At 43.9% G+C, this 23357-nt stretch overlaps 1 protein-coding gene across 3 annotated transcripts in view; it reads right to left on the bottom strand.

The window, feature by feature from the left end:
- Positions 1–23357, bottom strand: part of LOC110522717 (unconventional myosin-IXAb) — a 270164-nt gene that overhangs the window by 50399 nt on the left and 196408 nt on the right. For 2 of the 3 annotated variants that reach the window (XM_090231067.1, XM_090231068.1), the window contains exons 23-34: positions 23219–23357; positions 20115–21545; positions 19669–19747; positions 18008–18108; positions 15680–15786; positions 14997–15211; positions 10378–10494; positions 7492–7680; positions 6480–6527; positions 6245–6356; positions 5240–5301; positions 4697–4889 (exon numbers count right to left, since the gene is read on the bottom strand). The exon at positions 23219–23357 is cut by the window's right edge and continues 679 nt beyond it. In XM_090231067.1, coding sequence (XP_090087193.1) covers positions 4697–4889; positions 5240–5301; positions 6245–6356; positions 6480–6527; positions 7492–7680; positions 10378–10494; positions 14997–15211; positions 15680–15786; positions 18008–18108; positions 19669–19747; positions 20115–21545; positions 23219–23357 — 2793 coding nt within the window. Of the gene's footprint in view, positions 1–4696; positions 4890–5239; positions 5302–6244; positions 6357–6479; positions 6528–7491; positions 7681–10377; positions 10495–14996; positions 15212–15679; positions 15787–18007; positions 18109–19668; positions 19748–20114; positions 21546–23218 lie in introns of those variants that run through there. The other variant, XR_016495073.1, reaches the window with a different exon arrangement.

Genomic DNA, 23357 nt, shown 5'->3' with positions numbered 1-23357 from the left:
CAGGAAGAGAGTAGAACAGGAAGAGAGTAGAGCAGGAAGAGAGTATGACAGGAAGAGAGTAGAGCAGGAAGAGAGTATGACAGGAAGAGAGTAGAGCAGGAAGAGAGTAGGAGAGGGAATACTACAGTTAGATTGAACATTACCACTGACACAGTGCTTAAGATCCGGTAGTGTCAATACCGTACAAATGGTGTCATGTCATCTTGTTTTGTACGGAGGGTTGACACTACTATTACAGCCTGTGTCAACAGTCTGTATCCATGCTAGGGAATGCAGTTTCAACACGGTCCTTGCCACCTGTCTCCTCACATTATCTAAACCAATCAGAAACCCTATAGAGCAGGTACCCTGACATTGTCTAAACCAATCAGAAACCCTATAGAGCAGGTACCCTGGCATTATCTAAACCAATCAGAAACCCTATAGAGCAGGTACCCTGACATTATCTAAACCAATCAGAAACCCTATAGAGCAGATACCCTGACATTATCTAAACCAATCAGAGGTGGGGCCAGAACATAGTTGCAAATAATTTGTAGACTGCAAATTGACCGCAAGAATCCCAAACAGATATAGTATTTGAAATAAATAGAATAATTTCAAACATGAATTACATTGGGATATGATCACGTTTGCCATTCTATTTATGAGTGGGTATACTTGGGAACATATTTCCTTATGAAATTAAAACCCCATTGAGCTGATTTCCTGGTTCTCTTACAGTCATATGTCCAACAACGAATCTAAAAGAAAAAGCCATATCTCAAACTGGCCAATAAAAAGAAAAGATTAAGATGGGCAAAAGAATACAGACACTGGATAGATGAACTCTGCCTAGAAGGCCAGCATCCCAGAGTCGCTTCTTCACTGTTGAAGATGAGACTGGTGTTTTGCGGGGACTATTTAATGAAGCTGCCAGTTGAGGACTGGCAGCTCTACTCTAGACACTCTACTCCCCTCTTGCTCAGTTGTGCACCGGGCCTCCCACTGCTCTTTCTATTCTGGTTAGAGCCAGTTTGCAAAAAAAAGTAACAGTCAGTATCGAGGGAGGCCACCAGCTGCATTAAGTACTGCAGTGCATCTCCTCCTCATGGACTGCACCAGATTTGCCAGTTATTGCTGTGAGATGTTACTCCACTCTTCCACCAAGGCGCCTGCAAGTTCCTGGACATTTCTGGGGGGAAATGGCCCTAGCCCTCACCCTCCGAGGCAACAGGTCCCAGACGTGCTCAATGGGATTGAGATCCGGGCTCTCGCTGGCCATGGCAGAACACTGACATTCCTGTCTTGCAGGAAATCACGCGCAGAACGAGCAGTATGGCTTCTGGCATTGTCATGCTGGAAGGTCATGTCAGGATGAGCAGGAAGGGTACCACATGAGGGAGGAGGATGTCTTCCCTGTAACGCACAGCATTGAGATTGCCTGCAATGATAACAAGCTCAGTCCGATGATGCTGTGACACACCGCCCCAGACCATGACGGACCCTCCACCTCCAAATCGATCCCGCTCCAGAGTACAGGCCTCGGTGGAACGCTCATTCCTTTTACGATAAACACGAATCCGACCATCACCCCTGGTGAGACAAAACCGCGACTCGTCAGTGAAGAGCAGTTTTTGCCAGTCCTGTCTGGTCCAGCGATGGTGGGTTGGTGCCCATAGGCAACGTTGTTGTCGCTGATGTAAGGCAGGTCCTCACCAGACAACAGGCCTACAAGCCCCCAGTCCAGCCTCTCTCAGCCTACAGTCTGAACACTGATGGAGGGATTGTGCATTCCTGGTGTAACTCGGGCAGTTGTTGTTGCCATCCTATACCTGTCCCGCAGGTGTGATGTTCGGATGTACCGATCCTGTGCAGGTGTTGTTACACGTGGTCTGCCAATGCGAGGATGATCAGCTGTTCATCCGTACTCCCTGTAGCGCTGTCTTAGGCATCTCACAGTACGGACATTGCAATTGTCCTGTATGCCTAAGGCACGTTCATGCAGATGAGCAGGGACCCTGGGCATCTTTTTTTTTGTGTTTTTCAGAGTCAGTAGAAATGCCTATTTAGTGTCCTAAGTTTTCATAACTGTGACCTTAATTGCCTACCATCTGTAAGCTGTTAGCGTCTTAACGACCATTCCACAGGTGCATGTTCATTAATTGTTTATGGTTCATTGAACAAGCATGGGAACAGTGTTTATACCCTTTACAATGAAGATCTGTAAAATTTAGATTTTTATGAATTATCTTTGAAAGACAGGGTCCTGAAAAAGGGACCTTTCTTTTTTTGCTGAGTTTATATATATATACAGTACCAGACAAAAGTTTGGACATACCTCAATTACCTCGACTAACCGGTGCCCATTGACACTGTACAGGTGTCCCCTGTATATACAGTTGAAGTCGGAAGTTTACATACACTTAGGTTGGAGTCATTAAAACTTGTTTTTCAACCACTCCACAAATTTCTTGTTAAGAAACTATAGTTTTGACAAGTCTGCTAGGACATCTACTTTGTGCATGACGCAAGTCATTTTTCTAATTGTTTACAGACAGATTATTTCACTCATAATTCACTGTATCACAATTCCAGTGGGTCAGAAGTTTACATACACTAAGTTGACTGTGCCTTTAAACAGCTTGGAAAAGTCCAGAAAATGATGTCATGTCTTTTGAAGCTTCTGATAAGCTAATTGACATAATTTGAGTCAATTGGAGGTGTACCTGTGGATGTATTTCAAGGCCTAGCTTCAAACTCTGTGCCTCTTTGCTTGACATCATGGGAAAATCAAAAGAAATCAGCCAAAATTTTTACTTTTTATTTCTTATTTTTGTATTATTATTTAGGTATTTTTCTTAACTGCATTGTTGGTTAAGGGCTTGTAAGTAAGCATTTCACTGTAAGGTTTTGTATTTATGCACAAATACAATTTGATTTGTGTCACGTTCTGACCTTAGTTATTTTGTTATGTCTTTGTTTTAGTATGGTCAGAGCGTGAGTTGGGTGGGTTGTCTATGTTCCTTTTTCTATGTTTTGGGAATTCTGTGTTTGGCCTGGTATGGTTCTCAATCAGAGGCAGCTGTCATTCGTTGTCCCTGATTGAGAACCATACTTAGGTAGCCTGGTTTCACTTTTGAGTTGTGGGTGATATGTTTCCTGTGTCTGTACCATACGGGACTGTTTTGATTTTCGTTTGTTCATTCACGTTGTCATTTTGTATTTTTGTAGTGTTCAGTTTTACATATTAAAATGGACACTTACCACGCTGCACATTGGTCCGACATCTCTTACTCCTCGTCAGAAGAAGAGGACAATCATTACAATTTGACCTACTCATCCAAGGGTTTTTTCTTTATGTTGACTATTTTCTACATTGTAGAATAATAGTGAAGACATCAAAACTATGAAATAACTATGAAAGCTAGACTAAATGACCAAGCTAGACTAAATGACCAAGCTAGACTAAATGACCAAGCTAGACTAAATGACCAAGCTACACTAAATGACCAAGCTAGACAAAATTACCAAGCTAGACAAAATGACCAAGCTAGACTAAATGACCAAGCTAGACTAAATGACCAATCTAGACTAAATGACCAAGCTAGACTAAATGACCAATCTAGACTAAATGAGCAATCTAGACAAAATTGCCAATCTAGACAAAATTATCAATCTAGACTAAATTATCAATCTAGACAAAATGACCAAGCTAGACTAAATTACCGAGCAAGACTAAATTACCGAGCTAGACTAAATTACCGAGCTAGACTAAATTACCGAGCAAGACTAAATTACCAAGCTAGACTAAATTACCAAACTAGACTAAATTACCAAGCTAGACTAAATTACCAAACTAGACTAAATTACCAAGCTAGACTAAATTACCAATCTAGACTAAATTACCAAACTACACTAAATTACCAAGCTAGACTAAATTACCAAGCTAGACTAAATTACCAAGTTAGACTAAATGACCAATCTAGACTAAATTACCAAGCTAGACAAAATGACCAAGCTAGACTAAATGACCAAGCTAGACAAAATGACCAAGCTAGACTAAATGACCAAGCTAGACTAAATGACCAATCTAGACTAAATTGCCAATCTAGACAAAATTATCAATCTAGACAAAATTACCAAGCTAGACTAAATTACCAAGCTAGACTAAATTACCAAGCTAGACAAAATGACCAAACTAGACTAAATGACCAATCTAGACTAAATTGCCAATCTAGACAAAATTACCAAACTAGACTAAATTACCAAGCTAGACTAAATTACCAAGCTAGACTAAATGACCAAGCTAGACTAAATGACCAAGCTAGACTAAATTACCAAGCTAGACTAAATGACCAAGCTAGACTAAATTACCGAGCTAGACTAAATTACAGAGCTAGACTAAATTACCAAACTAGACTAAATTACCAAACTACACTAAATTACCAAACTACACTAAATTACCAAGCTAGACTAAATTACCAAGCTAGACTAAATTACCAATCTAAAAAATGTCAGCTGACATGGACTAATTGATTGACATTTCGAAATTGCACCTTTTGTATTCTAGTATTCTAACCTTCAACAGGAAGTTGAGACCCCGGGGAGGAGGGACTGATCCGAGGGCCATCCCTGGTATAGACAGTCCTTTGACCATAAATCTGCTATCCCTCCCTGGTCTACTTTAACTGGTGTAGTACCCTGCCAATCATACCTGTGTCCAGCCCCTGCCGCAGCTCTTTGATCTTATTGGTGGAGCCAGACTTCCTGAAGATGCCCTCCGTGTAGAGGCCGTGCATCTCGATGTAGTTGATGAGCTTCTCCACCACCAGGGGCACGGTCCTCTCCTCGCTGGTCAGACGAGACACCTCCACGCCAAACTGCCTGGACGACAGCTCCAGGTCGTACTGATAGAGAAAAACACAAACGCGGATGGAAGGACGGACACACATGTACATCGCAAACACAGACGCGCAGACGGACGGACGGACAGAAGTGACAAGCACAGACAGACCAACATATAACATGGAGGTACAGAGAGAGAGAGAAAATTGTGGTGTAACATATTTAATGGGCATTTGCAACTGCAAATGTAAACACTCCAACATCCGTTATTAGGAATGTAAGAAAAGCCATCGAGCGAATAGTCTCCTCTTTACATCATTGGGAAGAATAACATGGTTTGTTGATCGTTAGCCTCATCCCTCCTTTCCATTGTCAGTAACGTACACTTGCACACTATAAAATAGTATCTTACCTTTTTGCTACATTTGGTGGTCATCCTGGAGCAGCACTTTCTATGGCAGGCGTACCGACACACTGCAGAAGAGGACACAACAGAGACAGAACCATCTGCTAACCTTACACAACGTTCTGAAAACGTTCCGTGTCCAACCCCTGGTCAGTCAACAACCAACAACCTGTATTCCCTAACCTTTCTGCAACATTCCAACAACGTTCCAACATTGTTCAGTGTCCAACCCCTGGGTCAAGAATAGTGCACTAAATATGGAAAAAGTATCTGTTTGGAATCAATAGTTAGAGAGAGTATGGAGGAATGGAATCAATAGTTAGAGAGTATGGAGGAATGTAATCAATAGTTAGAGAGAGTATGGAGGAATGGAATCAATACTTAGAGAGAGTATGGAGGAATGGAATCAATACTTAGAGAGAGTATGGAGGAATGGAATCAATAGTTAGAGAGAGTATGGAGGAATGTAATCAATAGTTAGAGAGTATGGAGGAATGTAATCAATAGTTAGAGAGAGTATGGAGGAATGGAATCAATACTTAGAGAGAGTATGGAGGAATGGAATCAATACTTAGAGAGAGTATGGAGGAATGGAATCAATAGTTAGAGAGAGTATGGAGGAATGGAATGCATATGGAGGACATAACAAGATATAAGATTTATGACAAGAGCTGGAACACCATTTTTTAAATTATTATTATTTAAATAAATATATATATTTAACCTTTATTTAACTAGAACCAATTCTAATTTACAATGACGGCCAAACCCAGACGACGCTGGGCCAATTGTGCGCCGCCCTATGGGACTCCCAATCACGTCCGGATGAGATACAGCCTGGAATCGAACCAGGGAATGGAGTGACGCCTCTTGCACTGAGATGCGGTGCCTTAGACCTCTACGCCAATCTGATTACAGACATTTAAGAGGCAGCACAGTAACAGGACGTGTGAGTGTCAGTGAATCCACGTGTGTGTGTGTGTGTGTGTGTGTGTGTGTGTGTGTACTCACGTTTGCAGACGCAGGCCCTGTCCATCATCCAGATGAGAGAGGAGCAGTATTCGCAGTAGGTGGGGATACTGTACTGGGTGGACTTGAAGATGTGGCCGTTGTGCTCCTCAACCTGCAGAGGGCGATAGAGGGGCTCAGCTCAGTTTGCCATAAAGATACAGCCAAACATCACATTAGAAACTTAGTGTAGAGATATAGTATAGAATACCCAGTCAAAGAAAGATGGAGGACTCACAATGTCAGGTTCCTTTTTCCTCCTCTTCTTACGTTCTGGTTTGGAGGCCTGAGAGAACAGGAGACAGACGGACAGATCAGTGAGAGAACAGGAGACAGACGGACAGATCAGTGAGAGAACAGGAGACAGACGGACAGATCAGTGAGAGAACAGGAGACAGACAGACAGATCAGTGAGAGAACAGGAGACAGACGCACAGATCAGTGAGAGAACAGGAGACAGACGCACAGATCAGTGAGAGAACAGGAGACAGATGGACAGATCAGTGAGAGAACAGGAGACAGACGGACAGATCAGTGAGAGAACAGGAGACAGACGGAGAGATCAGTGACAGAACAGGAGACAGACGGACAGATCAGTGAGAGAACAGGAGACAGACGGACAGATCAGTGAGAGAACAGGAGACAGACGGACAGATCAGTGACAGAACAGGAGACTGACGGACAGATCAGTGAGAGAACAGGAGACAGACAGACAGATTTATCCATCTAGCCCCTCACCTCCAACATGCCATACGACTGTTAAGGGATTTCTGAAAAAAGTACAAGCTAAATAAACCACACACACACAGACACAGACACACAGACACACAGACACAGACAGCCCTACACACAGCCCAAACCCCTCCACCCCTACACACAGCCCAAAACCTTCCACCCCTACACACCCCTACGTAAAGTAGTATGTAAAGACAGAGATAACGATTATAGTATTACTATGTAAAGTAGTATGGAAAGACAGATATAATGATTATAGTATTACTATGTAAAGTAGTATGGAAAGACAGATATAATGATTATAGTATTACTATGTAAAGTAGTATGGAAAGACAGATATAATGATTATAGTATTACTATGTAAAGTAGTATGGAAGACCGAGATAATGATTACACACAGACAGCCCAAACCCTTCCACCCACCCACACACACACCCAACCCAAACCATTCCACCCCTACACACACACACACACCCAAACCCTTCCACCCCTACACACACAAGAACCCACACTACCTTGATGATGGTGCCGTCCATGGGCTTGTACTCGGTCATGAACTCATCCAGGAAGACCTTGAAGGTGTTGACCCAGACCTTGACGGGCGACTCGCTCCAGTCCCTCTGTTCCAGCCGCATGCTCTTCTCCAGGATGTGTTCAAACAGGGCGTACAGGTCCTTATAACGGATACTCTTACCGTCATCCATCTGGAGGAGAGGGACAGGGGGAGAAGGAGGAGAGAGGGACAGGAGAGGAGGAGAGAGGGATAGGGAGAGAAGGAGGAGAGAGGGATAGGGGGAGAAGGAGGAGAGAGGGACAGGGGAGGAGGAGGAGAGAGGGATAGGGGGAGAAGGAGGAGAGAGGGATAGGGGGAGAAGGAGGAGAGAGGGATTGGGGGAGAAGGAGGAGAGAGGGATAGGGGGAGAAGGAGGAGAGAGGGACAGGGGGAGAAGGAGGAGAGAGGGACAGGGGGAGAAGGAGGAGAAGGATAGGGGGAGAAGGAGGAGAAGGATAGGGGGAGAAGGAGGAGAGAGGGACAGGGGAGGAGGAGGAGAGAGGGACAGGGGGAGAAGGAGAAGAGAGGGATAGGGGGAGAAGGAGGAGAGAGGGATAGGGGGAGAAGGAGGAGAGAGGGACAGGGGGAGAAGGAGGAGAGAGGGACAGGGGGAGAAGGAGGAGAGAGGGACAGGGGAGGAGGAGGAGAGAGGGATAGGGGGAGAAGGAGGAGAGAGGGATAGGGGGAGAAGGAGGAGAGAGGGATAGGGGGAGAAGGAGGAGAGAGGGATAGGGGGAGAAGGAGGAGAGAGGGACAAGGGGAGAAGGAGGAGAGAGGGACAGGGAGAGAAGGAGGAGAGAGGGATAGGGGGAGAAGAAGGAGAGAGGGGAGGTTAAGAGATATTTGGAAGAAGAGGTATTTGTGGATAGGACCAGCCCATACATGATAATCTAAAGCATTTTGAGATCTAGTGATAAAGTGCTATAATGTAATTGATTACAGCATTACTATGTAAAGTAGTATGTAAAGACAGAGATAATGATCACAGTATTACTATGTAAAGTAGTATGGAAAGACAGAGATAATGAGTACAGTGTTACTATGTAAAGTAGTATGTAAAGACAGAGATAATGAGTACAGTGTTACTATGTAAAGTAGTATGTAAAGACAGAGATAATGATTACAGTATTACTATGTACAGCACTTTGAGATATCAGCTGATGTACGAAGGGCTATATAAATACATTTGATTTGATTTTGATTTGAGTATTACTATGTAAAGTAGTATGGAAAGACAGAGATAATGAGTACAGTATTACTATGTAAAGTAGTATGGAAGACAGAGATAATGATTACAGTATTACTATGTAAAGTAGTATGGAAAGACAGAGATAATGAGTACAGTATTACTATGTAAAGTAGTATGGAAAGACAGAGATAATGAGTACAGTATTACTATGGAAAGTAGTATTGAAGACAGAGATAATGATTACAGTATTACTATGTAAAGTAGTATGGAAGACAGAGATAATGATTACAGTATTACTATGGAAAGTAGTATTGAAGACAGAGATAATGATTACAGCGTTACTATGGAAAGTAGTATTGAAGACAGAGATAATGATTACAGCGTTACTATGTAAAGTAGTATGGAAAGACAGAGATAATGAGTACAGTATTACTATGTAAAGTAGTATGGAAGACAGAGATAATGATTACAGTATTACTATGTAAAGTAGTATGTAAAGACAGAGATAATGATCACAGTATTACTATGTAAAGTAGTATGGAAAGACAGAGATAATGAGTACAGTGTTACTATGTAAAGTAGTATGTAAAGACAGAGATAATGAGTACAGTGTTACTATGTAAAGTAGTATGTAAAGACAGAGATAATGATTACAGTATTACTATGTACAGCACTTTGAGATATCAGCTGATGTACGAAGGGCTATATAAATACATTTGATTTGATTTTGATTTGAGTATTACTATGTAAAGTAGTATGGAAAGACAGAGATAATGAGTACAGTATTACTATGTAAAGTAGTATGGAAGACAGAGATAATGATTACAGTATTACTATGTAAAGTAGTATGGAAAGACAGAGATAATGAGTACAGTATTACTATGTAAAGTAGTATGGAAAGACAGAGATAATGAGTACAGTATTACTATGGAAAGTAGTATTGAAGACAGAGATAATGATTACAGTATTACTATGTAAAGTAGTATGGAAGACAGAGATAATGATTACAGTATTACTATGGAAAGTAGTATTGAAGACAGAGATAATGATTACAGCGTTACTATGTAAAGTAGTATTGAAGACAGAGATAATGATTACAGTATTACTATGTAAAGTAGTATGGAAGACAGAGATAATGATTACAGTATTACTATGGAAAGTAGTATTGAAGACAGAGATAATGATTACAGCGTTACTATGTAAAGTAGTATGGAAAGACAGAGATAATGAGTACAGTATTACTATGTAAAGTAGTATGGAAGACAGAGATAATGATTACAGTATTACTATGTAAAGTAGTATGGAAATACAGAGATAATGATTACAGCGTTACTATGTAAAGTAGTATTGAAGACAGAGATAATGATTACAGTATTACTATGGAAAGTAGTATGGAAGACAGAGATAATGATTACAGTATTACTATGGAAAGTAGTATGGAAAGACAGAGATGAGGAAGGACATGGAAGTAGAAAGGAGGCAAGACTGCAGACATTGATTTATGTGCTACAATAGGGTCAGCCACTGTCTGAGGAAAAAGCCTTGTGTGGTCATTGATGGTTGTCATTGGAGTGCCCAGCACCCAAGTGGGAATAGAACCCCTAGTGTGAACCGTAACCATGTACGACAACAATACGCCATGTCCATAGTGATACTCACAGCCAGGGCGGTGGAGTAGGAGTTGAAGATGTTGAGGCGGAACTCCTTCAGAGCTTTCTTGAAGACCACGTCCACCAAGGTGTCCTTCTGACAGTCCTCCGAGTCCAGGTCACTGATCTGTAATAATATCAGAGTCCAGATCACTGATCAGTAATAATATCAGAGTCCAGATCACTGATCTGTAATAATATCAGAGTCCAGATCACTGATCTGTAATAATATCAGAGTCCAGATCACTGATCTATAATAATATCAGAGTCCAGGTCACTGATCTGTAATAATATCAGAGTCCAGATCACTGATCTGTAATAATATCAGAGTCCAGATCACTGATCAGTAATAATATCAGAGTCCAGATCACTGATCAGTAATAATATCAGAGTCCAGATCACTGATCTGTAATAATATCAGAGTCCAGATCACTGATCTGTAATAATATCAGAGTCCAGGTCACTGATCTGTAGTAATATCACAGTCCAGATCACTGATCTATAATAATATCAGAGTCCAGATTACTGATCAATAATAATATCACAGTCCAGATCACTGATCTATAATAATATGGTCATAATAAATACAGGTTCCCCTCATCAAACAAATAGTCTTCATGACTAACAGTATGTGGCTGCTGTGTAAATATGTTGTGACTATTGTGTTATACGGTGTAGCACAGTGGTCACCAAACGGTCGATGGCGATCGACTGGTCGATCTGTAAGGCATTCCAGGTCGATCTGTAAGGCATTCCAGGTCGATCTGTAAGGCATTCCAGGTCGATCTGTAAGGCATTCCAGGTCGATCTGTAAGGCATTCCAGGTCGATCTGTAAGGCACTCCAGGTCGATCTGTAAGGCATTCCAGGTCGATCTGTAAGGCATTCCAGGTCGATCTGTAAGGCATTCCAGGTCGATCTGTAAGGCATTCCAGGTCGATCTGTAAGGCATTCCAGGTCGATCGAAAAAACAAAACAAAGATAAAGCCTTGCATTCCTACTTGTTTCTGTGTCGCGCTGTTGGCAGTAGGTGCACTTGTTTCAGCTGTCCTGTGAAGTGTTCCCATTGTGAACCATTTCATGTGTCTGACGGTACAAACTCCACGTACTCGGAGTGCCTGAAGAGCAAATCAGGTGCACCAACAGGCCTACCACTGTCCAATCAGATTTCTCAGATCACCGTGTTTGCAGCTTCCCACTGTCCAATCAGATGGCTCAGATCACCGTGTCTGCAGCTTCCCACCGTCCAATCAGATGGCTCAGATCACCGTGTCTGCAGCTTCCCACTGTCCAATCAGATGGCTCAGATCACCGTGTCTGCAGCTTCCCACTGTCCAATCAGATGGCTCAGATCACCGTGTCTGCAGCTTCCCACTGTCCAATCAGATGGCTCAGATCACCGTGTCTGCAGCCGCCTCCTCGATACAGTGAGATTTCAAAAGGTCTAAAACCATGACTAGAGAGAGACTGTCAGCGAATACAACAAAGTGCTGATGTTTTTATGAGTTCATGTTTAACACTTTGTGTTCAACACTTTGTAAGACATGAAATGCGCTTCTCCACTCACACTGAAACGGCACTGCAGCTTCAATGAATAAATAGCAGTGTGTTGATAGGCTTTGGTATTATAAGAGGTTGTGTTTTATATATATTATATATATATATATATATATATAATGGAATATATATAATGGAATATTTCACTTTCTCTGGTCATAGAAGGAACAACATGAATTTGTGCATGAGGCAGAAATAATGTGGTGTGAATTGAATTTCGCCATCAGCTGGAAGACAGAGTCCCCCCTCAGTGTCGGAGGAGGGGGGAGAGGGACCGACTGACGGCGAGAGACAGACCCTCCGATGCAGGCACCATCAGCCCAATAAAATAAAGCTAATTATTTCACTGTATTTCACTAATTATTTCACTCAGCTGTGCCTCACAAGTAATACAAAACTATATATTATTATTATAATATCACAGAACTGTTTTTAATAGCTTCATGTTGCACAGGCTTACATATTTAAGTCATGTTTCCAAATAATTCTGACCGGTAGATCTCAGCCTCCATTTTGAATCAGAAAGTGATCTTGATTGGTGACCACTGGTGTAGTACAATACAGTACAGTACTGCTGTGTTGGTGACCACTGGTGTAGTACAATACAATACTGCTGTGTTGGTGACCACTGGTGTAGTACAATACAGTACTGCTGTGTTGGTGACCACTGGTGTACTACAATACAGTACTGCTGTGTTGGTGACCACTGGTGTAGTACAATACAATACAGTACTGCTATGTTGGTGACCACTGGTGTAGTACAATACAGTACTGCTGTGTTGGTGACCACTGGTGTAGTACAATACAGTACTGCTGTGTTGGTGACCACTGGTGTACTACAATACAATACAGTACTGCTGTGTTGGTGACCACTGGTGTACTACAATACAATACAGTACTGCTGTGTTGGTGACCACTGGTGTAGTACAATACAATACAGTACTGCTGTGTTGGTGACCACTGGTGTAGTACAATACAATACAGTACTGCTGTGTTGGTGACCACTGGTGTACTACAATACAATACAGTACTGCTGTGTTGGTGACCACTGGTGTAGTACAATACAATACAGTACTGCTGTGTTGGTGACCACTGGTGTACTACAATACAATACAGTACTGCTGTGTTGGTGACCACTGGTGTAGTACAATACAATACAGTACTGCTGTGTTGGTGACCACTGGTGTACTACAATACAATACAGTACTGCTGTGTTGGTGACCACTGGTGTAGTACAATACAATACAGTACTGCTGTGTTGGTGACCACTGGTGTACTACAATACAGTACTGCTGTGTTGGTGACCACTGGTGTACTACAATACAATACAGTACTGCTGTGTTGGTGACCACTGGTGTACTACAATACAGTACTGCTGTGTTGGTGACCACTGGTGTAGTACAATACAGTACTGCTGTGTTGGTGACCACTGGTGTAGTACAATACAATACAGTACTGCTGTGTTGGTGACCACTGGTGTAGTACAATACAATACAGTACTGCTGTGTTGGTGACCACTGGTGTACTACAATACAGTACTGCTGTGTTGGTGACCACTGGTGTACTACAATACAATACAGTACTGCTGTGTTGGTGACCACTGGTGTACTACAATACAGTACTGCTGTGTTGGTGACCACTGGTGTAGTACAATACAATACAGTACTGCTGTGTTGGTGACCACTGGTGTAGTACAATACAGTACAGTACTGCTGTGTTGGTGACCACTGGTGTACTACAATACAATACAGTACTGCTGTGTTGGTGACCACTGGTGTAGTACAATACAATACAGTACTGCTGTGTTGGTGACCACTGGTGTACTACAATACAGTACTGCTGTGTTGGTGACCACTGGTGTACTACAATACAATACAGTACTGCTGTGTTGGTGACCACTGGTGTAGTACAATACAGTACTGCTGTGTTGGTGACCACTGGTGTAGTACAATACAATACAGTACTGCTGTGTTGGTGACCACTGGTGTAGTACAATACAATACAGTACTGCTGTGTTGGTGACCACTGGTGTAGTACAATACAGTACTGCTGTGTTGGTGACCACTGGTGTACTACAATACAGTACTGCTGTGTTGGTGACCACTGGTGTACTACAATACAATACAGTACTGCTGTGTTGGTGACCACTGGTGTAGTACAATACAGTACTGCTGTGTTGGTGACCACTGGTGTACTACAATACAGTACTGCTGTGTTGGTGACCACTGGTGTACTACAATACAGTACTGCTGTGTTAGTGACCACTGGTGTAGTACAATACAGTACTGCTGTGTTGGTGACCACTGGTGTACTACAATACAGTACTGCTGTGTTAGTGACCACTGTTGTAGTACAATACAGTACTGCTGTGTTGGTGACCACTGGTGTACTACAATACAGTACTGCTGTGTTAGTGACCACTGGTGTAGTACAATACAGTACTGCTGTGTTGGTGACCACTGGTGTACTACAATACAGTACTGCTGTGTTAGTGACCACTGGTGTAGTACAATACAGTACTGCTGTGTTGGTGACCACTGGTGTACTACAATACAGTACTGCTGTGTTAGTGACCACTGGTGTAGTACAATACAGTACTGCTGTGTTGGTGACCACTGGTGTACTACAATACAGTACTGCTGTGTTAGTGACCACTGGTGTAGTACAATACAATACAGTACTGCTGTGTTGGTGACCACTGGTGTAGTACAATACAGTACTGCTGTGTTAGTGACCACTGGTGTAGTACAAGTGTAAGAATAACAAGTGTTGTAAGAAAATGTACACCTGTCTGCCTGCCTGTCTGTCTGTCTCTCTGTTTCCCTCTGCCTGTCTGTCTCTCTGTATCCCTCTGCCTGTCTGTCTGTCTACCAGTCTGCCTGTCTCTCTGTTTCCCTCTGCCTGCCTGTCTATCAGTCTGCCTGTCACTCTGTTTCCCTCTGTCTGTCTGTCTCTGTTTCCCTCTGCCTGCCTGTCTGTCTACCAGTCTGTCTGTCTCTCTGTTTCCCTCTGCCTGCCTGTCTGTCTACCAGTCTGTCTGTCTCTCTGTTTCCCTCTGCCTGCCTGTACCTACCTTCTTCATGAGGAAGTCGTTCATGCTCCTGTAGTCGTGGGTGCTGGTGAGGATGTGCAGCGCGTCGTTCCCCCACTGGGCGGGCTCTAGGACCACGCTGCTGATCTTGACGCTGCGCCTCCGCCTCACTTTGGGAGAGGGCTCCTTGTTCTCCTTGGTCTCCCGTCCCCTGGTCCCCATCAGGTTGGGACTGTGGGGGGGAGACGTTGTTCCGTCTGAACCCGCCACGGTCATGAAGATATAGTAGGGATGTTGTGAAGACAATTGTTTCTATTTAAGCAATATGGCCCGAGGGGGTATGGTATATGACCAATATACCACGGCCAAGGGCTGTTCTTAGGCGCGACACAACACGGAATGACTGAATACAGGCCTTAGCCGTGGTAAATTGGCAATATAACACAAACCCCCTGAGGTGCCTTATTACTATTATAAAACTGGTTACCAACGTAGTTAGAGCAGTAAAAATACATGTTGTCACATCCGTGGTATACGGTCTGATATTCCATAGCTGTCAACCAATCAGCATTCAACCCTAGTTCATAATTTGTTTTTCGTCTTATTGTTGAGATGAGAAATCCGCAGTGTAACCTAATATCACATGTCCAGTGTTATGAAATACAACAGAACTTTATTGTCCTTCTTCCCAACCCCTCTGGATAAAGCACGACAAAGTGTCTTACCTATCTTGTCAGTGCAGTCTCTCTGTGTGGACTGCTGCTTGTCTCTAGACAGCTTCTTCTCTGCATGCTTGGTCTTGCCCCAGAACCGTATCTTCCCTCGTACTCTGCTGCAACACACAGTCACACAGCTTAGAAGACTCCTGTGTTAACAGACTAGTACCCTTGTCACACTAGTTGCTGAAACAGTGCTGGAAAGGACAATAATATACAGAGACAACTCCGAGCCAGAACAGTCCTGGTGAATCTGCTCGGCCCGATCTAAAAATGTATATACAGTGCCTTGCGAAAGTATTCGGCCCCCTTGAACTTTGCGACCTTTTGCCACATTTCAGGCTTCAAACATAAAGATATAAAACTGTATTTTTTTGTGAAGAATCAACAACAAGTGGGACACAATCATGAAGTGGAACGACATTTATTGGATATTTCAAACTTTTTTAACAAATCAAAAACTGAAAAATTGGGCGTGCAAAATTATTCAGCCCCTTTACTTTCAGTGCAGCAAACTCTCTCCAGCAGTTCAGTGAGGATCTCTGAATGATCCAATGTTGACCTAAATGACTAATGATGATAAATACAATCCACCTGTGTGTAATCAAGTCTCCGTATAAATGCACCTGCACTGTGATAGTCTCAGAGGTCCGTTAAAAGCGCAGAGAGCATCATGAAGAACAAGGAACACACCAGGCAGGTCCGAGATACTGTTGTGAAGAAGTTTAAAGCCGGATTTGGATACAAAAAGATTTCCCAAGCTTTAAACATCCCAAGGAGCACTGTGCAAGCGATAATATTGAAATGGAAGGAGTATCAGACCACTGCAAATCTACCAAGACCTGGCCGTCCCTCTAAACTTTCAGCTCATACAAGGAGAAGACTGATCAGAGATGCAGCCAAGAGGCCCATGATCACTCTGGATGAACTGCAGAGATCTACAGCTGAGGTGGGAGACTCTGTCCATAGGACAACAATCAGTCGTATATTGCACAAATCGGGCCTTTATGGAAGAGTGGCAAGAAGAAAGCCATTTCTTAAAGATATCCATAAAAAGTGTTGTTTAAAGTTTGCCACAAGCCACCTGGGAGACACACCAAACATGTGGAAGAAGGTGCTCTTGTCAGATGAAACCAAAATTGAACTTTTTGGCAACAATGCAAAACGTTATGTTTGGCGTAAAAGCAACACAGCTCATCACCCTGAACCCACCATACCCACTGTCAAACATGGTGGTGGCAGCATCATGGTTTGGACCTGCTTTTCTTCAGCAGGGACAGGGAAGATGGTTAAAATTGATGGGAAGATGGATGGAGCCAAATACAGGACCATTCTGGAAGAAAACCTGATGGAGTCTGCAAAAGACCTGAGACTGGGACGGAGATTTGTCTTCCAACAAGACAATGATCCAAAACATAAAGCAAAATCTACAATGGAATGGTTCAAAAATAAACATATCCAGGTGTTAGAATGGCCAAGTCAAAGTCCAGACCTGAATCCAATCGAGAATCTGTGGAAAGAACTGAAAACTGCTGTTCACAATTGCTCTCCATCCAACCTCACTGAGCTCGAGCTGTTTTGCAAGGAGGAATGGGAAAAAATTTCAGTCTCTCGATGTGCAAAACTGATAGAGACATACCCCAAGCGACTTACAGCTGTAATCGCAGCAAAAGGTGGTGCTACAAAGTATTAACTTAAGGGGGCTGAATAATTTTGCACGCCCAATTTTTCCGTTGTTGATTTGTTAAAAAAGTTTGAAATATCCAATAAATGTCGTTCCACTTCATGATTGTGTCCCACTTGTTGTTGATTCTTCACAAAAAAATACAGTTTTATATCTTTATGTTTGAAGCCTGAAATGTGGCAAAAGGTTGCAAAGTTCAAGGGGGCCGAATACTTTCACAAGGCACTGTATATATAAAAAAAGGTACACAATACAATCTTCTTTGTGCGTCTGGCTCATATATTATTTATTTAACCTTAATTTAACTAGGCAAGTCAGTTAAGAACAAATTATTATTTACAATGACGTCCTACCGGGGAACAGTGGGTTAACTGCCTTGTTCAGGGGCAGAACGACAGATTTTTACCTTGTCAGCTCAGGGAATTGATCGAGCAACCTTACTAATCCAACGCTCTAACCTCGAGGCTACCTGCCACCCCATATGGGCTATAGAGGGAGGCAGGGAGGGAGGCAGGGAGGGAGGGAGGCAGGGAGGGAGGCAGGGAGGCAGGGAGGGAGGCAGGGAGGGAGGCAGGGAGGGAGGGAGGGAGGGAGGGAGGGACGGAGGCAGGGAGGGAGGGAGGGAGGCAGGGAGGGAGGGAGGGAGAAGCTACCTTCCATCCTGACTGGATGTCTTCCTAAGCGTTGCTACCTTTCCCAGGTCCCCTGAAGACATGGTCTTATGGATGCTCTTCTGCACTTCCTTGTGAGCAGCCTGGGAGAATGGAAGGCAAGTCTTTTATTACCCAACATATGACAGCGCAACATTTTCAATGTTCAACGAGTTGGCATCAAAGGCTCGGGCTATTTTTCCATGGGTTTAATGAGTCATATCCTGAAACGGGAAAAGATGGTGAGAGAGGTGACCCATTTGAGACAGACATGTTTTGCAATATCAGACTTTAATGTCAATACATCCATGTGCGTGCATGCTCCTATCGCATCACTCGTTCCGTCTGCACACAACAACAACTAACAGTCTGCAAACAATCTAGTAGTTAAATACTAAACCGAGTTGGAGGATGCTAGTTAAGTTCAGTGGGGTTAGTTGTGGGGGTGGGGGGGGGGTGTCCGAAGGAGGCAGGGGACAATAGGGGTGGTAAGCTTGGACCCTATATGGTACGTTTATCATTTCGGAGACAGTGTGACAGACAGGCTGGGCAACCCCCTCGGAGGATCGGGAGAGGATCGGGAGAGGAGGGGCAGCGTACAGGGCAGGACGGGGGTGTAGAATGTCTCGTCATCGTCCGACTGACACGTCCCCTCAGAGTTACAGCGGGTCAGGAAGTCGGAGCGGGTCTGAGACATACAGGCTTTCTTTTTGGGGTCGGGGGGCACACCTGCACAACCACACACCAAAACACATCAGTGGTCTGGGTACGTGTTGGGAGACAGGGATGGTGTGTGTGTGTGTGTGCATGTCTGTGTATGTGTGTGAGTCTGGGTGGAATGGAATTATGTTTGTGTGACTGGGACAATTTGTGTGTGTGTTGCACTACATAACCAAAAGTATGTGGACTCCTGCTCGTCCAACATCTCATTCCAAAATCGAGTGCATTAACATGGAGTTGGTCCCACCTTTGCTGCTATAACAGCCTCCACTCTTCTGGGAAGGCTTTTCACTAGATGTTGGAACATTGCTGAGGGGACTTGCTTCCATTTAGCCATAAGAGCATTAGTGATGTCTGGCACTGATGTTGGGTGATTAGGCCTGGCTTGCAGTCGGCGTTCCAATTCATCCCAAAGGTGTTCGATGAGGTTGAGGTCAGAGCTCTGTGCAGGCCAGTCAAGTTCTTCCACACCGATCTCGACAAATCATTTCTGTATGGACCTCGCTTTGTGCACGGGGGCATTGTCATGTTGAAACAGGAAAGGGCCTTCCCCAAACTGTTGCCACAAAGTTGGAAGCACAGAACCGTCTAGAATGTAATTGTATGATGTAGCGTTAAGATTGGTCTTCACTGAAACTAAGGGGCCCCAACCATGAAAAACAGCCCAAGACCATTATTCCTCCTCCACCAAACTTTACTATTTAATACATTTTAGAATAAGGCTGTAAAGTAACAAAAAGTGGGAAAAGTCAAGGGGTCTGAATACTTTCTGAAGGCACTGTACAGTGTAAGTAGACATCACTTAGAGACACACTGACAGTTTGAATGACACAAATGAATAACACATTTAACTTATACAAGCACACACTTACATGCACAATGTGTGTGTGTGTGTGTGTGTGTGTGTGTGTGTTTCCTTTGGGTAGTGTACTGTGTTAACCCACCTCTCTGGCCGTCCGTCCAGTGGTGCCTCTAGAGACAGAGACCAACGACCACTCCTTGTTCACCAGGTCCTTATCAGACCTACAATATAGTCACAAGATGTTATATCTATTTGTACCCTTTCAAATGTCATTGCATATTCAAATATATTTGAATATATCTTTGAATATATATTTGAATATATATTTGAATATATCTTTGAATATATATTTGAATATATATTTGAATATATCTTTGAATATATATTTGAATATATATTTGAATATATCTTTGAATATATATTTGAATATATCTTTCCTGTGTTTTACAATGTTGTTGCTGTACAAGACAATGAAAACGTCAAAGCAACGTTACAGCAACATCAAAGCAACGTTACAACAACGTTACAGCAACATCAATGCAACGTTACAGCAACATCAAAGCAACGTTACAGCAACGCAACACTCACTTGGAGAAGGGGAGCTTGCGTCGGGGTGAGAACGTGACGTTGGAGGGTGGCTTCTCAGTCATATTGACAATGATGGTCTTGGTCGGAGTCTTCTTCTGTGGTGCCAAGGCTGCTTCCCTGCTCTCCAGGATCCTGTCGGTGGAGACCCAGTTGTCCTGCGCTGGCCTGCCCGCCTTCCTCTCCTGCTGGCTGGGAGGGACTTCACCAGTGGGGGCCTTGGGCTCCAGAACTATCTGGATATCTACCTCGGAAGGACAAAGGCCATGGCTGGAGTTGGAGGAGGGCACCAAGCTAGACATGTCGACCCCAGCTAAGTCTCTCAGAGGTTTGGTAACAGTCCTAGGCGGCTGGGCCTTCTCTGATACTTCCAGGCCAGCGATGGGTGTAGGGGAGAATGTTCCACGGGTTACACCCATCTGGAGTGCACTCTCCTGGGCTTTTGTCGCCCGCAGTTCCCCTTCGTCCAGCAGGGTCTCCTTCTGCATACTGATGACAACCACCACGGGCCCTCGAGAGGAGGACTCTCTCCTCTCCTTCACACGCTTGTTGGGGCTCTGTTGCTTAGGCTTGAGCTCACTGCTGTGGTCCTCAGGGGGGATGTAGATGGTGGATTGTGTAGCCTCCGTCACCACCTCCTTGATAGGGGGCGGTAGCTCCTCTGTCCCGGGGCTCAGATCATTCTGTTTTACCATCTCCTTGATAGGGGGCAGTAGCATGGGCGGTAGCTCCTCTGTCCCGGGGCTCAGATCATTCTGTTTTACCACCTCCGGGTGCTCCTGGGACTGGGACTCTGTGGGGGTGTGAATGGGAGGCCCTGGTCTGACCGAATCCTCTTGGGAAGAAGTCCGGAGCGGCGCTGACTGGTTAACATGGCAACCGGGGTAACCAGGCCCTCCCGCCTCCACCTCGACGTCTATGGAGGTGCTCCCGTGGCTACCAGGGGAGGAGGGCCGGTGGTGTTGGTGGTCGTCCAGGGGACAGGAGATGTTGTCCGGACACGGGGGTACATGGGTCTCCTCTTCTGGCAGAGTCCCTCCCGTTCTGTGGGTCCGCACCTTGAGTAGCTCCAGGCTGAACTGGGTCTGCTCCAGCTCCCTCATACGCCGATTCTGTCTCTTGGCCCGTGTCTTGTGGCTGCTGGGCTCTATACTCTGTCTGCTGGACTCCTCTATACACGGTCTTCTCTCGCTCTCTCTATCCTCTTCCTCTTCCAACAAACACTTCCACCTAGATTCATTAGAGTCTTCAGTAGGCCAGACCGTGGAGACATCTTGGATGCCATGATGGTGGGTGATCTCGACGACATGGTCCTCCGAGATGTCCGTATCCAGGCCCATGGTCCTATCTGCCTTCTCTTCTTCTGTGGTGGGGCTACTTTGTCCATTGAGCAACTGCTTTTCCTGCTGACTCTGCTCTTTTAGTTCTGTGAACCTATAGGAAACAGGGAGTCAAACTGTAAGCAAACACAACTTAAAGCAAATCTACCTTCCATTCCTACTCTTCTCCAATGTGTTCTTCATCAGTGTATGGAAAGGCTAATCATTTGAACCTGGAAACAATAGGGTACGCAAGCTCTTGTTCCAGCCCAGCACTAAAATACACTTAATGTGTTTTTCTTTCACCAATTATAACTACATGAATCAGGTGTTTTTTTTTGTGACGGCCCTGAATTTGTCTGAACCGTCTGTGCTTCTCCTGCACATGAGGTGCCTGCCCTTTAATTCCCCATTAAATAGATAGCGTCAGTTGAGCAAAAAGGGGGTGACAGTGGGGTGAACGAGGAAGTATTCTTCCTTACTCTGTATGTTTTGTTGTATTCATAAAGTGTTCTTTGTAGTTGTGTCTCCAGATTAACCCGGATCAGATACTTCTTCCTTTGGGACTAAACATCTGTGTTTATGACTGTTTTAGTGGGATTTACACTGTGTTGGGTTGTGTTCAGTGGTTGGTGAAGACTACTGGGAGTCCTTTTATAGTTGTGTGGTAGAAGACGTTGAGATTCTGATTGTATGATTGAGACCGGTTTAAGCTACACTTTGTGAAGAGGCAAAGACTGCGTGACTGAGGTCACTTGAGTTCACATGAACTCCTTTACCGGGCAGGACTCTTTTTAGGCCTGAGGTACGGGACTTTCTTGAGGAACCAGAGATCGTTGTGCTGTGATGTTATTATGTGGGAGATCATTTATTTTATATTTAAATAAAAAATGTAAAAAATAAATAAAATAATTATAACCAACGCAAAATAATATAGTTGTTTTGAAGTAATTTCCAATGTTTTAAGGGTTTCTGCAAAAGTATATTTCCATCCTGACTTTTACATGAGTCCTTTGTATTGGTGTAGACTTGACAGACCAGATGGGACTCATTCCCTCACAAACAAAAAAGGAGAAATCAATATTTTCTCTGATAAGCACGACCTACCTGGTACCCCTAACAAACAATAACCTCATGTCAAACCCGCTACACTATGTTTGATCATATTTAGAATATAAATCCATATTGTCCATCTTTATGTACACTGAGTATACAAAACATGAAGAAAAACATTGTTCCATAACAGACTGACCAGGTGAATCCAGGTGAAAGCTATGATCCTTATTTGATGTCACCTGTTAAATCCACTTCAATCAGTGTAGATGAAGGAGGAGGAGACAGGTGGTTAAAGAAGGATTTTTAAGCCTCGAGAAAACTGAGACATGGATTGTGTATGTGGGCCATTCAGAGGGTGAATGGGCAAGACAAAATATTTAAGTGACTTTGAACGGGGTATGGTAGTAGGTGCCAGGCACACCGTTTTGAGTCAAGAACTGCATCGCTGCTGGGTTTTTCACGCTCAACAGTTTCCCGTGTGTATCAAGAATGGTCCACCACCCTAAGAACATCCAGCCAACTTGACACAACTGTGGGAAACATTGGAGTCAACATGGAGCAGCATCCCTGTGGAACGCTTTCAACACCTTGTAGAGTCCATGCCCCGACAAATTGAGGCTGTTCTGAGGGCAAAAGATGGAGGGGGTGCAACTCAATATTAGGAAGGTGTTCTTGATGTTTGGTATACCCGGTGTATATCATAAAATATAAATGTTTATCACTCCTAGCTACCTCAGGCGTGCCATGAAGCCCCTGCAGGCTGCCTGTAGCAGCATAACTGCACCACGTGTGCTACGGTGGTGGGCTCTCTCTCTGTGGACGCGCCAGGCTGTCTGCACCGTAATGGCCGCCAGAGCCCTGTGCTGGATGC

The sequence above is a fragment of the Oncorhynchus mykiss genome, chromosome 4 (assembly GCF_057628025.1).
Source record: "Oncorhynchus mykiss isolate SJ-2025 chromosome 4, ASM5762802v1, whole genome shotgun sequence".
NCBI lineage: Eukaryota > Metazoa > Chordata > Actinopteri > Salmoniformes > Salmonidae > Oncorhynchus > Oncorhynchus mykiss.
The sequence above is the reverse complement of the archived record's forward strand: the minus strand, read 5'-3'. Positions and strand labels throughout refer to the sequence as shown.